This window comes from Staurois parvus, unplaced genomic scaffold (assembly GCF_062004578.1).
Source record: "Staurois parvus isolate SC_StPar_1 unplaced genomic scaffold, SC_StPar_1.0 ptg000347l, whole genome shotgun sequence".
Taxonomy (NCBI): Eukaryota; Metazoa; Chordata; class Amphibia; order Anura; family Ranidae; genus Staurois; species Staurois parvus.
Window position 1 is genome coordinate 4,688,259 of NW_028318143.1, and position 19,060 is coordinate 4,707,318.

Here is a 19,060-nt window from a genome sequence, read left to right on the forward strand (position 1 = left end):
TACAGTTTTTGTAGCTGCTGACTTTTATTTTTTGACAGGTGAGTGGAACTCCTCTTTAAGTGTCTTGTCACGGTATGGGAGCCTGCCAATTATTAATCCCCTTATTAATGCCTTGTATCACATGCCCTCAGAGTCTTGCTCTGTATTGTTCCAATTGTCCCCTGTGTCACTAGGTCAAATGGCCTAATTAAATTACTCTGGGTCCCCTCCCTCCCGGCCAGCTGGCTGGGAGCTCTCTGCACATCTCCCAACTTGCTTTTCATCTATGCAGACACCATCCCTGCCCCCCAGGATGTCACTGTAACCAGCCTGATTCTCCCTGATGTCTAGTATTACCTCCCCCCTCCCGGTTGCCAAGGCGACCGGGGAGCGTCCTGCAGCAGTTTAAGAGGCTGATGCTAGAAGCTCCGATTTTCATTCCGGTGTGGAGTCCGCAAAGGATCTCAAGCTTCGGCGAGACCCTTGTGAATAGACTCTGCAAGTCTACTCCCCAGCCTCACGGAGACCCCACAAGAAGGAAGAGACAACCAGAGAAAGCCTACCTGCGATTGTGAGAGACCCCACAGAAGGGGGAGAGACTATCCCAGCCTGCCTGTTTTTTGCCAGAGACCCCACAGAAGGGGGAGAGACTACCGCAGCCCGCCTGCCAGAGCCAGAGGCCACCCGCCTGATCCGGACTCCACAGGTACCTGCGTTCTGCTTCTACCCCTGGGAGACCAGGCACCCTGTTGGATCCGTGAGTACCTGCTTCCCCACTGTGTTACCTGAACTGTTGCGGTGGTGACTCCTCGCACCCCTCTCCTGTGTCGGACTACCCCTGTTACAGGGACACCCCCTTGGCTCTCCTAGTGGACTACAAGTGGGTGGGGCCCCCTCGTTACCATTTAGTGGCAAATCCACCCTCTCTGCCACCCCCCCGTATTGAAGGACTGCCGTCAGTTTGTCTCAATAAAGCTTTGTGCGTCTGCCATCCACTCTGTGTGTTCTGTCCTGCCTTTCCTCCGTCACATGTCTATATGGAGATATGGGCAGACAACTGATCATGGGTGCAATACTCTGCAAGCTCAATTACAAAAAATAATAAAGGCAAATTTTCTTACCTGTAAAAACATGTGCATTTTCTTTTTTTTAAAGTGAACTTATCCTTTAAAAACCTGTTCTGTTGGCTTTCATTCACCGCTGATAAGCAGCTTTGGGGGTGTCAGCCTGCCCTTGTAATAAACATGAATGACTGACTGAGCCGAACCTTTATGTATATAGTAGCACCAGGCAATAGAAGGTCTGCGTACCATGAGGTATCAGTCCCAACACAAGACAAGGCAAAAAGCCTTGTTCCTGATCATGTCACTGCGGATTGCACTGAAATAGAATACAGCACATTATTGTTTTTCAGCGCAGTGTGGTGCGACACAAACCGCATCATACTGCGCTACAGCCAGGGGCGGACTGACCATTTGAAAACTTGGGCACTGCCTGAGGGCCCGGGGGTCAGTAGGGGACCCCATGAGATGCCCCTGGTACCTTTTTCATAGACTTTTTTGAGTTTGGGCAAGGACACAGGGGCCCCATGATCCCCTATTGCCCGGGGGGCCCCATGAGTTGTCAGTCCGCCCCTGGCTACAGCCAATAGAACTTAATGAATTGACACTTTGTGCCATTTTAATACAGTTCACCGCACAAAAAAAAAAAAAGAGAAAAAAGTAAACAGTGGCAGCAAATTGGTACTGTTCTTTCTATTGGACACCAGTAGCCATGCGTTCAGCACAACTGCTGGTATGAACGAGTCTTTCCACCCAATACTTTCTTTTAACCTTCGCTATAATATTATCCTTTACTGAAGCTCGACACCCCAGGGCTAACCCTCATCTAAGCCAAGCTTAAAAACAATATTTGGCCCTAGGAAGCAGTGAGCCAATCATTGGCTTTACAACAGAAGGAGCCATGCTGATTGGCTTCTACACAACCCAATGAGGGTATTCAACAGAAATCCAATTAGTTGTATATATCAGAAGGCGAGGAGTGGGAGGGTGGGGGGAGTGTCAGGTGCCGCCATAAAAAGCTTTGGAAATGACAGCTATTTGCCCGTGGCTGTTTAAATGGCACTCAGGCAGTAAAAAACAAGAAAATCACAAGGATCCTACAACATGCCTATGGCTGGAATCAATGAACACACATATTACATACATTAAGCAGCCAACATGTGGATAGCATTTCACTGACATTATTGTTTCTTTTTTTTTTCTCCACTACTTAAATGTCTGTGGCTGTGTCTGCCTCAGAGACACGTTTATTTGACAATCCCAATCACAAAGTCGAGATCGAGGAGATTTAACAGGTTAGGTTAACATCTTTTTTTTTACAGTGTTACACTATATATTGTACTGCTGCTGCCCCCTGATTAGGTGGTAGAAAAAAAAACAAACTGAATATATATATATACATACACTCAAAAAAATGAAAGGAACACTTTGTAATCAGAGTATAGCATCAAGTCAATTAAACTCCTGGGACATTGATCTGGTCAGTTAAGTATCAGAGGGGGCTGTTAATCAGTTTCAGTTGCTTTGGTGTTAATTAACCACTAGCCTACAGAGCACTTATACCGCCTTCCTACCCAGGCCAATTTCCAGCTTTCAGCGCTGTCACACTTTGAATGACAATTGCGCGGTCATGCAACACTGTACCCATATGAAATTTTTATCATTTTTTTTAGACAGATAGAGCTTTCTTTTGGTGGTATTTAATCACCTCTGGGATTTTTTTTTTCTTATTAAACAAACCAAAAACCACTGAAAATTTTGAAATTTTTCTTAGTTTTTGTTATACAATTTTGTAAATAAGTGATTTTTCTCCTTCACTGATGTGCGCTAATGAGACTGCAGTGATGGGCACTGATGGGGTGCACTGATGGACACTGATAGGTGACACTGATGGGCACTGATGAGGAGGCACTGGTAGGTTGCACTGATGGGCATTGACAGGCATCACTGATGGGCACTGAAAGGCAGCATTGATACATGACACTGATATATGGCACTGATAGGTGGCACTGATAGGCATCACTGACTGGCACTGATAGGCGGCACTGACTGGCACTGTTAGGCAGCACTGACTGGCACTGTTAGGCAGCACTGACTGGCACTGATAGGCGACACTGACTGGCACTGATAGGTGGCACTGATTGGCAGCACTGATAGGTGGCACTGATTGGCATTGATAGGTGGTACTGACTGGTACTGATGGGTGACATTGAAAGGCCACTCAGATGGTCACTGATATGTGGCATTGATGTGGCACTGATACGCACTGGCACGTGGCACTGATGAGCACTGACTGCTGGCACTGATGGACACTGACAGGTGGCACTTCTGGGGCCACACTGATCATCAGGGCACACTGATCATCAGTGCCCTGATGATCAGTGTACATGTCCCCTCTGCGGAAAGCCGATTACCGGCTCTCCTCTTCTTTCGAGCTGTCAGCGTGACAGCTCAAGAGGAGAGAAATGCCGATAACCGGCATTTCCATGTTTACATGTGATCAGCTGTGATTGAACACAGCTGATCACATGACTGAGCCAACATCTTTGTCTCTTTCCGTGATCCGCTGTGTCCGAGGGACACGGCGCACTTGCGATCTCCGCGCTGCACGCTCCCTGAGCCGCACATGCGCAGTGAGAATGGAAGGACGTCATATGACGTCCTATCAGAACGAGAGAACCACCTTGCGTCTGTCATTGTACTATATGGCGGGCGGAAGGTGGTTAAATTAACAACCGGTGCACTAGATGGGCAACAATGAGACGACCCCCAAAACAGGAATGGTTTTGCAGGTGGAGGCCACTGACATTTTTTTTCCCTACTCATCTTTTCTGACAGCTTTTCACTAGTATTTCATTTGGCTAGGGTCATGTCACTACTGGTAGCATGAGGTGATACCTGGACCCTACAGAGGTTGCACAGGCAGTCCAACTCCTCCAGGATGGCACATCAATACGTGCCATTGCCAGAAGGTTTTCCGTGTCTCCCAGTACAGTCTCAAGAGCATGGAGGAGATTCCAGGAGACAGGCAGTTACTCTAGGAGAGCTGGACAGGGCCGTAGAAGGTCCTTAACACATCAGCAGGACCGCTATCTGCTCCTTTGTGCAAGGAGGACCAGGATGAGCACTGCCAGAGCCCTACAAAATGACCTCCAGCAGGCCACTGGTGTGAATGTCTCTGACCAAACAATCAGAAACAGACTTCATGAGGGTGGCCTGATGGCCCGACGTCCTCTAGTGGACCCTGTGCTCACTTGCCAGCACCATGGAGCTCGATTGACATTTGCTATTGAACACCAGAATTGACAGATCCACCACTGGGGCCCTGTGTTTTTCACAGATGAGAGCAGGTTCCCCCTGAGCACATGTGACAGACATGAAAGGGTCTGGAGAAGCTGTGGAGAATGTTATGCTGCTTTTACCATCGTTCAGCATGGCCGTTTTGGTGGTGGGTCAATGATGGTCTGGGGAGGCATATCCATGGAGGGACACACAGACCTCTACAGGCTAGACGATGGCACCCTGACTGCCATTAGATATTGGCATGAAATCCTTGGACCCATTGTCAGACCCTACACTGGTGCAGTGGGTCCTGGGTTCCTTCTGGTGCACGACAATGCCCGGCTTCATGTGGCGAGAGTATGCAGGCAGTTCCTGGAGGATGAAGAAATTGATACCATTGAATGGCCCCCAACACTCGCCTGACCTAAATCCAATAGAACACCTCTGGGATATCATGTTTTGGTCCATCCGACGATGCCAGGTTGCACCTCAGACTGTCCAGGAGCTCAGTGATGCTCTGGTCCGATCTGGGAGGAAATTCCCCAGGACACCATCCATCGTCTCATTATGAGCATGCCCCGACATTGTCAGTTATGCATACAAGTACGTGGGGGCCATACAAACTACTGAGTACCATTTTAAGTTGCTGCAGTGAAATTTCAGCAAAATGGACTAGCCTGCTGCATCATTTTTTCACTTTGATTTTCGGGGTGTCTATGAAATCAGTAATTATCATTTCCATCAAACGATGGGGCGTCGTTACGTTCCTAACACATTACCCAGTCCATATCAGTACAGAGGCAACTCAACTTCATTCTGGCTATAGTGTGGCAGACTTTCCTCCCATACAAATTGGGGATGCACCGATACCTTTTTTTTATCGACGAGTGCGAGTACCGATACTTTCGGTCAAGTAGCCACTGATACCGAGTACTGATATTTTGCAGTGCGATTTGCATTAATGGACTGTTCTGACCATTCAGATGCCATCTAGCCCGAACTGTCACCGCTGCAAGGAGAGGAAAGGGGATTTGAAATCTCTCCTCTCCTACCATTGACTCTCAGCATGGGATGCCTGCAAGGAGGTTTCCCGCTCCTGTGTGAACGCGCGCTATGAAAAGCCTGGGTTTACACAGGAGCAGAGGGGAAACTACATGTAATTTGGACAGGAAATGCATTCTTGTTAAATAGCATGCTAATCTTTGCGGTGCAATTTAATGGTCCATTAACGCAAATCGCACTGCAAAGTATCAGTTACGTTATTGGGAGTTTGTCAGGAGTACGAGTACTCAAGAAAATACTCGATATCGGTGTCGGTGCATCCCTAATACAAATCTAAAAAGATCGCACACTGATGATCTGGCTTACAGCTTCTGTGCAAAATGTCCAAAACAGTAACACATAGTCATCTTGCCATGTTTCACCAAAATGGCTTAGTTGTAAAGCTTACAGAAAAATTCTAGGATTCTATAGATATTTTAATCAGAAACTGATTGGTCCAGATTGGATCACTGTAATTATGTATACACCATACCTGGCCAATGTCTCTGAAAATCACTAGAGTAGACCCCGCTACTTCAGTGCTTGCTTCTGGGTCCAGTACCAAGCGGTGGCCCTACTGCATTCTGAACATAGGAGATTGGCCGCTCGGCATGGGTGCAGAGAATTGCATTTTCTGAATGAATGCAAAGCATTCTACGATTGGACGCGATGTTACCACCTGTGTTTCCACCTCATCCAAACAGAAAAAAGCTTTTATAAATAAAACAGCGCAAAATAGACCTTCATGCAAATTTAGTAAATCACAAAACATAAATGTCCCATATTCATTGGTGCATATCTCTGTCAAAAAATCTTCAGGAAAGACACCCCAAAACCATTTGTGATGAAAGCTGAGGATTCCAAATGCTTTTAGGAAACTTCCACCTATCACCCGTGCACACCAACATCAAATACACTCACCAGATTTTGGTGAATGAAAAGCCTTTAAGGATTTTTGGGAAATCCTAAACCCTCTTTGCATCAGATCAATAATAGCCTCCCCCACCAGGTTTGGATCTTCTCCCAGGTCCTCACCGTAGTATCCTTGTTTACTCCACCGTATCAGAGAAAAAAAACATATATAGTGTAATATTGCCAGATAGAAGACAGAATCCAGGCCACTCACATTTTTCCAAATTGTAAAAGGCACATTTATTTAAGCCAACACCAGCCTGATATTAGAAACCAGCAAACAGCCACAAAATCCAGGATTCTCACATCAATAGAAGCCAATAAGAGCAGAGGAACAGCAGAAGACCAGTCTAAATCCCTCAAAATGGCACCAATGAATAGTGGACATTTATGTTTTGTGATTTACTAAATTTGCATGAAGGTCTATTTTGCGCTGTTTTATTTATAAATATTATTTGTGTTTTCACATTTTCTGCACAGCAGCAATTTAGAAGAGGGATACACATATTTTGTATTTGGCACTTTTGTGTTTGTGCAGGAATATCTTATTTTATGTAGAAAAAAGCTTTGCATGTATTCAGAAAATGCAAAACATTCTCGGAAAGATACCCATGCCGAGCAGCCGACCTCTTGTGTTCGGGATACAGCAGGGCAGCTGCTTGGCATTGGACCCGGAGGCAAGTGGAGATCAGTGGATTAGAGGTATCTACTTCCATTTTCCAGGGGCATTGGCCAGGTTTGGTATATACATAATTATATTGATACAAGCTGGACCAATGTAACTATGTATAAAAGATCCATACCTGTAATTCATCATTACATTTGCCCTATGATTAAATTGTATACTAGACCCCAACATAAAATTGAAATTTAATGCAGCTAAGTAACCCTTCGAAGTGATGGCCAATATGGAATCGTAGGCAGAATCGCCAAGATTCTGCTCATGATTTCAAATTGCAGCAAAATGCCAGCAGAGTGTTTGTGTGCCATTTATCTTGAATGGCTCCCCAAACAAGCGTGATTTTGATGTGATTGTCGCATGACAATACGTGTGAGAATCGTGGCAAAACGTGAATGAAAATGAATGAGTTCAAATTGCACCACATTGAATCGCATGTGAATTGCACAGGAATGCCATATACAATATTCCAAACATACGCATTCCTGAAAGTGGCTGTACAGGATGGCTGGGTGCTGTAGTGACCACAGCCTGGGAACCATGGGTGATAAAAGTGAAGAAATGTCACCAGCACACCAAGGATTCCTCAAATGGGCCCAAAGCTTTATTTCATTGTCACATGGTAAACACAAAGCAACGTTTTGGAGTCCCACAGAGCCCTTTCATTAGGGGCCATTAAATAAAGCTTTGGACCCATTTGAGGAATCCTTGCCGTGCTTTGCGCAGGAATGTGGTGGAGTTCCTGTGTGATTCATAGTGTGAACAGAACAGTCATTCTGAGGAAACATGTCAAGGCATCTTTGTTTATAGTAGAACTAAAGGCAAAACCTTTCTTACCATTTTGGATAAAGTAAGAAAGATTTATAACCTCAGAGAGATATCTTTTTTTGCCATCTGTGTCCTATTGGGGAGATTTCTCTTCACTTCCTGTCCCATAGTCAAAACAGGAAGCGTGAGGAAATACCTCCAAAATGTTATCAGAACTAGTGTTCCCATTGGAAAAATTCCCCTCTTTTCCTGCTCTGGAGACAACCCAAAATGTAGTATTCCTATTAAAGAAGTTCTGAACCCACATCTTCTGTGTTTGATTTACATCTTTTTGGAATGGTGTATATGGAGTATGTAACAGTGTCCACACAGAAATTTAAATAACAAGTCAGGATGGCCATAGACAGCTTGAATTCAGAAGAATCGCTCAAAATTCGAGTCCTGCGTGGCAATGAAAACACCATTCAGCTCGAAAAAAATCGAATGATCTGGGTGGCAAATTATTGACCAAACAGCAACTGCATCCTTTCAGATGAAGTCACTGTTTGGCAGTGCCATTCAGGAGCCACGGCACCCATGGCTGTCTGAATACAATAACTGGCAGTGGACATTCCTGCATCCCTGCTGTTAGCATGGATCGGGAGATTAATTGATTGATTTTCTCTCATTCAGGCTCCACCTAAACTTGTGTGACCCCAAAGTTGCATGATTTCCAATAAGACCGGAGTGTGACCTTTAATGTGACTTTGATGTGACTTTAAACTCTCTGGAACTCAAATCTCATCATAGTAGCGCAGGAACCTTTTCAAAGTTGCAGTGACTTTAAAGTGTTACTAAACTCAGGACCCTGCATTGACTATATCTGGTCTCCCCGGACCCTGCATTCCCTATATCTGGTCTCCCCGGACCCTGCATTCACTATATCTGGTCTCCCCGGACCCTGCATTCACTATATCTGGTCTCCCCGGACCCTGCATTTGCTATATCTGGTATCCCCGGACCCTGCATTCGCTATATCTGGTCTCCCCGGACCCTGCATTCGCTATATCTGGTATCCCCGGACCCTGCATTCGCTATATCTGGTATCCCCGGACCCCGCATTCGCTATATCTGGTCTCCCCGGACCCCACATTCACTATATCTGGTCTCCCCGGACCCCGCATTCACTATATCCGGTCTCCCCGGACCCCGCATTCACTATATCCGGTCTCCCCGGACCCCGCATTCACTATATCCGGTCTCCTTGGACCCCGCATTCACTATATCCGGTCTCCCCGGACCCCGCATTCACTATATCCGGTCTCCCCAGACCATGCATTTACTATATCCGGTCTCCCAGAACCCTGCATTCACTATATCCGGTCTCCCAGGACCCTGCATTCACTATATCTGGTCTCCCCGCACCCCACATTCACTATATCTGGTTTCCCCAGACCCCGCATTCACTATATCTGGTTTCCCCGGACCCCGCATTCACTATATCTGGTCTCCCCGGACCCTGCATTCACTATATCTGGTCTCCCCGGACCCTGCATTCACTATATCTCATCTCCCCGGACCCTGCATTCACTAAATCTGGTCTCCCCGGACCCTGCATTCACTATATATGGTCTCCCCGGACCCTGCATTCACTATATCAGGTCTCCCAGGACCCTGCATTCACTATATCTGGTCTCCCCGGACCCTGCATTCACTATATCTGATCTCTCACAGTACACAGAACACGGAAGTGTAATTATTGTAGTAAATATAAACTGCTAAATACCTTCTCATCAGCAGTTAGAGCAGTCTTGTGACTTCTATCAGTGTCCAGCAGAGCACTGGTTACAGCTTGTATGAGGAGTTTTCTTTCTGCTCTAAGAGGATACAGAACCCCTGACCTCTGTCTGGACAGTGCTGAAAGGCCCTGTGCTGATCACATGCACTCTCCCAAGAAAAAAAAAACCTCTCTAGCAATACACACCAAACTGAGTATGTGCAGAGTGACTCCACTTAATGTCTTCTCAGGAGATAAAGAGGAGGACACTGGAAGAAGGGGAGGATCAGAGAAGACAGGATCAAATAGCATTTTTACACAATGCAGAGGATTAACTCCTTAAGTTCCACAGTGAGTATAACAAGCATGCTTTACTGCATATACAGACTTTTACTGTTGTGGGTATAGTAACACTTTAAGCTGCATTGATCGGAACAGGTGCCATTGAAAACAATGGGCTGCGACCTGTTATGAATCTTTATGTGTACAAAGTCGCATGACAAGTCGTACAAGTGTGAACGGAGCCTCAGTCCACATATGGCTAGTCATATAAATTACGTTCTCAGTTTGCATTTTCTGCGAAATCTTCTTTACATGTATCTAAACTATGTAGTCTAAGGGGCTTCCTAAACAACGCATTCAATTTATATACCATGGGGAAGGCCCTTAGATCACGTGACTGTTGGTTAATCTAAAATACATTAAAATGAATTGAAAAATTATATAAATATATATATATATATGTATGTATGTCAGCGGCTAGACTCATCCACCTCACCAACCGCTCCACATCTGCCTCCCCCCTCTGCCAATTCCTTCATTGGCTCCCGATTGCCCAACGCATCAAATTCAAACTGCTAACTCTGACCTACAAAGCCATTCACAATGCCGCCCCAAACTACATAACTGACCTGATACCCAAATACTACCCTCCGCTCCTCACAGGACCTCCAACTCTCTAGCTCCCTGGTCTCCTCCTCCCACTCCCGATTGCAGGACTTCTCCAGGACTTCCCCCATCCTCTGGAACTCCCTACCCCAATCCATCAGACTGTCACCTACCCTCCTCACCTTCAGGCGCACCCTGAAAACCCTCCTCTTCAGGGAAGCCTACCCTGCCCTCACCTAACACCCGACCTCACCTAACAACTAACCTCCTCCACTCCTCCCACCACTCCATCCCCCACAGCCATCTCCTCCTGTTCCACCTTCCCCTCCCTCCTAGATTGTAAGCTCTAAAGAGCAGGGCCCTCAAACCCCTCGTGTATTGTATTGTTACTGTCTTGTCTCATGTTATGTCCCCCTTGCTACTGTACAGCGCTGAGCATACCCTTTGGCGCTATATAAATACTGTATAATAATAATATATAAAGTAGGAAGTCAATCAACCCACCAGATTGGACTCAGATGGCTGATGATACTTCTCTGTTCCCATCCTCACCAGACCATCATTGTATAGAAATATCCTCAGCGGATCGCAGGAAGTGACCAGGATGTAAATCCGCAAATCAAACTTGTATCCTTCCAGCAAGAACGGTTTGTCCAGATATTCTTGAACAATCAGATGATCCTGAGCCTGGAGCTTCTCTCCATTTCGTATCAGAGAAATGCTGGGAATAAAAGACCAGAAATGAAAGATCATGTTATTTCGCTGACGCATTTCACAATCTAAAGAAAGACTTTACGCGTAGAATGAAAACAACGCACAGACAGGGATTATGTAAAGTGAGAGCAGCTGAGCTCATAACCAAAACTCACATTTTCCCATAAAAGCCAAGACCGGTCACTATGGTCAACCATTTCATTAAAGTGGAACAGGCAGCACAGTGGCTAAATCGTTACCACGTCCGCCTGGCAGTGCTGGGGTCGTTGGTTCGAATCCCAGCCACAGCATCATCTACCTGGAGTTTGCATGTTCTCCCTGTGCCTACGTGGGTTTTCTCGGGGTACCCTGGTTTCCTCTCACACTCCAAAGACATACTGGTAGGTGAATTGGCTCCTGTCTAAATTGTCCCTAGTGTATGAATGTAAGTTAGGGACCTTAGATTGTACACCCCTTGAGGGTTAGGGACTGATGTGAATGTACAATATATATGTAAAGTGCTGTGTAAATTGACAGTGATATATAAGTACCTGTAATAAATAAATAAACTAAACCCTCCTATCCTTTACAGCCAAGGAAGCTGCCATCTTGGCCTCTGTTTGATTTGCAGTTGCCATGCTGCAGCACATGCAATCAGTTATGACACCAGAAATTTGATGGCTTGACAGTTCAATTGAGAGAACAAAGCAACTGTGACAGTTATCATTCACGGCATGCCTCGAATGTAACTGTTTTTGGAGACTGTTAATAAACGGCCAGACGGGAGCGCTGCCAATGCGGGGGACGTTTCTAAACGTCCCCCCACATCCATTGCCTAGGAGCGCACAGCACCGTGATCGGTGCGCGCCGTGTCCTCTGGACACAGTGGAACACCGATCGCTGTACGGGACCTCTGTGCGAGGTCCCGATCATGTGATCACTGATTGGCCAATCAGTGATCAAATGAACAGTAGTAAACAAGATGTCACTTCTGACATCATTGCTTACTACTTGTGAAATCTGTTAATGATCACAGAGATCACATGGTACAGGGCTATTCACAACAACCTTGTACCATGTGACAAGCTGTGACCAATCACAGCTCACACAGTATTTCTCAATGGCTGCAGGAATGCAGCCAGAGAGAAGGAGAAATGATTGATTTTACAGTCTTTATGGGTGTAAAAGCAATCAGTGTAAAAAAAGAAAACAAAATCTTCATCACCCCCCACAAGTAGTGCAGTGTCGCCATGGTGACACTGTACTGCTGGGGTGACAGTATGTTTAAAAAAAAAACGTAAATAATAATATAAAAAAATAAAAATGTAAAAAAATTGTTTTAAATATAATTTTTGGTTATAAAGTAGTTTGGGTTTTTTTTTACTAAAAAGATAGATGAATACATCTTGGCTAAGATTTATGAAGAAAGATTATTTATTTGCAAAATTTTATAAGAAAAACACTTTTTTTTCAAAATTTTTTGACTTTTTCATTTATATAGCAAATAAACAAAAATCCCAGTGGTGAATAAATACCACCAAAATAAAGTTTTATCTGCCTCAAAAAAATGCTAAAAAATTCATATGGGTACAGTGTTGCATGACCGCGCAATTGTCATTCAAAGTGTGATAGCACTGAAAGCTGAAAATTGGCCTGGACAGGAGGGGGGTGAAAGTGACCGGACTGGAAGTGGGTAAAGGACCAACACAGACGTTTGGAAGACAGGAGTGGAGTGGGGTCAAGTTCAACTTTTACCAACTTGTTAATTGGAATATAATCTTGCTGCTAATGCCTGTGGATCCTACTTATTGTTTTGACACATAGCAGGGAATTAATCAAGCTTACCATTATAATGGCGCAGGAAACTGGCTGGAGTGGCGTGCACATTACCTTGCCACACCAGCGCCAGTTTCTATTTCAAAGTGAAGGACTGTCCCTAATTAATGGAAGGGAATATGTTAGGATTTCCATATAGTAAACTGCCACAAATTCCTGCCAGGTGTGCTCTGTCATATTATGGGTTGGATCAATTGACAGCTCACATTCCTCCTTCTGCTTGTGCAGTGATTACACTACATGAGCAGACTGCAGGGTTAACTACCCTCTTCCTCCCTACTGCAATGAGCCGAGCGGGTAGGGGGATTGAGACAGCAGAGAGATCCAGCTCTCCATTTTCTGCTATGCCTATCACAGACATAGCAGGACGGAGAACTGATTGCTCCTAATAAACAGACGGGCTTGTGTCCCTTTTGTTATTTAGGAGCAGCAACTGCTCCATTTTTGTACAGTGTGTATAGAAAATAATCACCCCCTTTAAAATAATCACATTTTATTGCTTTGCAGCCTGAAATGAAGACAGACACAGTTTTTGTTTTATCCAGCTATATGTACTCCAACTCAGTGATTCTGGGGTTTTTTTTTCTGTTGGTGTAATATCTTTCACTTGGATGTTATCAGCTGCACTAAGCAAATACAGCTGGATAAAACAAAAACTGTGTCTGTCTTCATTTCAGGCTGCAAAGTTTATTACAGGTACTTATACAGCGCCATCAATTTACGAAGCGCTTTACATATATATATACAGTTGTGTTCAAAATAATAGCAGTGTGTTGAAAAAAGTGAATAAAGCTCAAAATCCTTCTAATAGCTTTTATCTCCATAAACACAAATGCATTGGGAACACTACACATTCTATTCCAAATCAAAACATGAAGAAAAATATATCAAATTTGTGTTGTTCCTCTAAAAAAATTGAAGAAAAGTGAATATTAGACTGTTCAAAAAATAGCAGTGTTTGTATTCTTCTTTACAAACTCAAACATTCACTATATAAACTGAAAAATGTTTGAAGATTTTGCTTTCCTTTGAATCACTTAATGAATATTTAGTTGTATAAGCACTGTTTCTGAGAACTGCTGTACATCTGTGTTGCATGGAGTCAACCAACTTCTGGCCCCTGTGATCAGGTATTCCAGCCCAGGATGATTGGACTACATTCCACAGTTCTTCTCTATTTCTTGGGTTTGCCTCAGAAACTGCATTTTTGATGTCACCCCACAAGTTTTCTATTGGATTAAGATCCGGGGATTGGGCTGGCCACTCCATAACGTCAATCTTGTTGGTCTGGAACCAAGATGTTGTACGTTTACTGGTGTGTTTGGGGTCGTTGTCTTGTTGGAACACCCATTTCAAGGGCATTTCCTCTTCAGCATAAGGCAGCATGACCTCTTCAAGTATTCTGATATATTCAAACTGATCCATGATCCCTGGTATGCAATAAATAGGCCCAACACCGTAGTATGAGAAACATCCCCATATCATGATGCTTGCACCACCATGCTTCACTGTCTTCACACTGTACTGTGGCTTGAATTCAGTGTTTGGGGGTCGTCTGACAAACTGGCCACTAGACCCAAAAAGAACAATCTTACTTTCATCAGTCCACAAAATGTTGCGCCATTTCTCTTTAGGCCAGTCAATGTGCTCTTTGGCAAATTGTAACCTCTTCAGCACATGTCTTTTTTTCAACAGTGGGACTTTGCGGGGGCTTCTTGCAGATAGCTTGGCTTCACATAGGCATCTTCTAATTGTAACAGTACTCACAGGGAACTTTACACCTTCTTTGATCTTCCTGGAACTGACTGTTGGCTTAGTCCATGCCATTTTGTCTATTCTTCTATCCATTCAAATGGTAGTTTTTCGCTTTCTTCCATGTCTTTCAGGTTTTGGTTGCCATTTTAAAGCATTTCCGATCATTTTAACTGAGCAGCCTATCATTTTCTGCACTTCTTTATATGTTTTCCCCTCTCCAATCAACTTTTTAATCAAGGTACGCTGTTCTTCTGAACAATGTCTGGAACGACCGATTTTCCCCAGAATTTCAGAGAGAAATGCACTGTAACCAGCATGTACAACATTTGCTGCCTTCCTTCCTTAAATAAGGGCAATAATTGCCACCTGTTTTTAAATAAATGATGACCTCACTAATAGAACTCCACACTGCTATTATTTTGAACATGCCCCTTTCAATTAGTGATTACACAGAATCAGCAGCATGCATGTCATGACTGTTGGGTCTGTTGGATTTCTATTACTCTACTACACCTGCTAGTAAATTATTTGGCATGATGAAATATCATTTCTACCAAAAACAGTGATTAGTGATGTCTGACTGCTATTATTTTGAACACAACTGTATATTGTACATTCACATCAGGCCTTAACCCTCAAGGGGAATACAATCTAAGGGCCCTGACTTACGTTACGTACACATACTAGGGCCGATTTAGACAGGAGCCAATTAACCTACCAGTATGTCTTTGGAGGGCGGGAGGAAACCCATGAAGGCACAGGGAGAACATGCAAACTCCAGGCAGGTGGTGCCATGGTTGGGATTAGAACCAACAACCCTAGTACTGCCAGAGTATGATTCTTTTCTATACCCAATGTATGTCTAGAAGAAAGGTGCAAGCATTGTGCTTTCATAGCTCTGTGTTAATTCAGCCCCCCATAATATTTAATGAAGGTAATTGCTGCTTGTGGATTTTACAACCTACGCTCAATACCAAGTTTGTTTACTTTCAGGACCTCGTTCAGTATTGTATTGTGGTGCCATTCACTATACAGTAGCAGCCAATGCACCCCCCAGCAGCACATCACAACACAATCTGGGCAGTGTTGGCAATAAAGGGCCATGTGCGTTCTTTGGTGTACTGGCAGCCCATGTATAAGTGACTGGGCATAGCTTAGAGGGGTGAGTGAGTGAACTTTGTTAAAATTAGACCTGTGCTTTAAAGGTCCATAGTACCTCCCTGTACATTTTCAGCAGCCACTTCAGATTACTAGAGATCCTTAACAACCCACTGGGCTTTTCCACCCAAAGCAATCAATTTTTGGGGACTTTCTACTTGCAGCTCATTGACATTAAAGGATAGGTTCTCCTTTGGAAACATGTTACATGTTCGACCCATTTTTAGGGTGGAACATGTAGCATGTTCCCAATGCAATGGCCACTGCTTCCCCCAACATGACAGCAGTACAGGGAGAAGTTCCCCGTACAAACTGTCACTTTGTAGAGACAGCTCCACCCACACAGCCGCTTCATTCATTCACATGAATGATTGAACTACAAGTCCCGACAGCCTTAGATATGTTAATATATTCACAAGCCAGAACACATTGTCCACCAATATCCCATCATATAAACCAAAGTAATGGGATGTGAGATTACCCATGACCCATTGCACCATTGGCTGGTTTTATAATAAAGGTTTTCTGTTTCCTCTTCTTCTTTAATTCTTTCACGTAGTTTTGGTACTGAGTGTATTCTGCGGGGAATATCCAGGTGCGTGGAATAAAGCTGTATTCATGAGGCTGACACTTGATCATTCTGAAAGACACAACCCACAAAGCCATTCTAATATAACTCAGCATTGTCATATGGAAGAGAAAAAAACCTGTAAGAGGGTTTTGTGAAAACTACTGTCAATAGTCTACAGGCTTGTGTGGATGGGGTTTGGGTTTGCGTCAATAGCACTGGTTTGACATTGGTCTGAGGTACGTCTGACATCAATCAGAAATCATTAACAGGTGCATCTGAACTGCAGCTGGGATCTTTCTTACCTGCAGTTGACCAACTCCAGTCGGGTTTTGCATCCACAGCCTTGTATGGGAACGCAAAACCCATTTGAATCAAATAAAAGCCATATAACATAGGTTCTTAAAGTCTAAGTCAAACTTTAAAAAAGAAAAATCAGCACAAGGCATGCTTACTATCCATGAGAAATGTCCCTTGTGCTGATGGCTGCTGCTTTATTTGAATTCAGAAGCCCCCCCCCCTTCACCGCATCAGCCATCTTCCGGTGAAGCGCTGAGAGATCTGTGACAGGCACTCATTCAAGAGTGCCCACTATGCCTCCCATTTCCACCATCCTCCTCTATTCACAGAATCTGCACTATAGTTACATAGCTACATAGTTAGTCTGGCTGAAAAAAGACAAAAGTCCATCCAGTTCAACCATTAAAAAAAAAAAAGTTATAATCCTATAATCACAGTTGATCCAGAGGAAGGCAGAAAAAACCCAGCAAAGCACGATCCAATTTGATCCTGCAGGGAAAAAAATTCCTTCCTGATCCCCCGAGAGGCAATAGGATATTCCCTGGATCAACTTTACCTATAAATGTTAGTATCCAGTTATATTCTGTGTAACTGTGTATGTAATGTACCCATGCATTGCTCTGCTCATATGCACTGCGCGTTGGATCAGTGACAGGGGGCCACAGTAAACTGTCGTGCTTGGCAGCGGGCCTCTGTGATCAGCCTAGATACCATGAGATTGTCACCTAGTAAACAACAGTCATGAATTGAATCCATTCATGACATCATTGTTTACTACTGTGTGTGATCTGTGATTGGTCACCAGTGATCACATGGTACCTGGGCCAATCACAGCACCCTGTACTATGTTATTAGCTGTGGCCAATCACAGCATCACGATCGTAAACAATGAGCCATGAATGAAAGCCATTCATAACAATGCAAACAATTGCTGTTACAGTGAGCATCACTGTAACAAGCACTCACAGTGAAGAAAAACAAAAAAAGAACCTGACCCCCCCCCCAGAGTAGCACAGTGTTACTATGGTAACACTGAACTACTCTGATAACAGGGTGTAAAAAAAATTAGTAAAACAAATTTTAAAAAGTTTAACAAAAAAAATTTTATAAAAAATTATTTATTTATTTATTTATTTTTACTGTCACCTGTCAATATTCCTGATCACTGCCACACCAGTCATATGAAATATACACCAGTCATTTAAAAAAAAATAATAATGTCTTCATTTTCAAACAAATTGTGACAATAACTTGCAACTTCAAAAAAATTGCAACTTCAAAAAACTTGCCATGCCTCTAAATACTCTCAGACTGCCTACTTTCCAAAAAGGGGTCAATTTGGGGGGTGTTTGTACTGCTCTGGCATTTTAGGGCCTCAAGAAATGAGATAGGCCAACAGTACATCAGAATTGATCGATTTTCAGATATACTGTATATACCATAGTTTGTAGACTAACATTCACACCGATTCAGGTTATTTTTACCAAAGATATGGAGCAGGCTACATTTTGGCCTAAATTTATGAAGAAAGATTATTTGTTTGCAACATAAACTAAGAAAAACAAGGTGGTGTTTTTGGTATTTTTTCATTTATATGGCAAAAAATTTAGATATAAATTTCATTTGAGTACAGAGTTGCATGATCACGCAATTGCCAGTTAAAGTAGCGTTTGGAAAATCGCTGTGCAAATACTGTGTGATATAAAAAATTGCAACACTGACTGTTTATTCTCTAGGGTCTCTGCTTGAAAAAATATATAATGTTTGGGGGTTCAAAGTAATTTTCTAGCAAAAAAATGTTTTTTTTATGTAAAGAAAAAGTGTCAGAAAAAGCTTGGTCAAGTGGTTAGAAGGGTGGGTGATGTGTGGCATAAGCTTCTAATGTTGGACATAAAATTACAGGATAGCAGAAGTACCCCCCTCCCCCCCAAAACAAGTAGACACCCCAAGGTATTTGCTAAGGGGCATGGTGAGTATTTTGCAGATCTCATTTGTTTTTGGAAAATGAAGAAAAGAAAAATGTATTTTTTCTTTTCTTTTTTTTTTCAAAACCCTGTGACAAAATATGATATCTGAAAAATACCCACCATGCCTCTTATCAAGTTCCTTGGGGTGTCTAGTTTCCAAAAAGGGGTCATTTGGGGGGGTCTGTAGTATCCTGGTATTTTAGGGCCTCCAAAACTGTGATAGGTAGTAGGGAAGTGTAATGAGGAAATAAAGACCTTTGGAAGCCTGGAGGTGGTCAGTGGATTTTGGGGGCCTGTATGTAGCTAGGCTGCCAAAAAGTCTCTCATATGGGGTATCCCCATACTCGAAAGAAGAAGCAGAATGTGTTTTGGGGTGTAATTCCACATATACCCATGGCATTTGTGAGCAATGTATCA

At 43.6% G+C, this 19,060-nt stretch overlaps 1 protein-coding gene across 2 annotated transcripts in view; it reads right to left on the minus strand.

Moving 5' to 3' along the window:
• The window catches only part of TTLL7 (tubulin tyrosine ligase like 7), a 289,604-nt gene that overhangs the window by 188,912 nt on the left and 81,632 nt on the right, over positions 1 to 19,060 (minus strand). For both annotated transcript variants that reach the window (XM_089684390.1, XM_089684389.1), the window contains exons 6-7: positions 16,290 to 16,448; positions 10,871 to 11,087 (exon numbers count right to left, since the gene is read on the minus strand). In XM_089684390.1, coding sequence (XP_089540516.1) covers positions 10,871 to 11,087; positions 16,290 to 16,448 — 376 coding nt within the window. The remainder of the gene's footprint in view (positions 1 to 10,870; positions 11,088 to 16,289; positions 16,449 to 19,060) is intronic.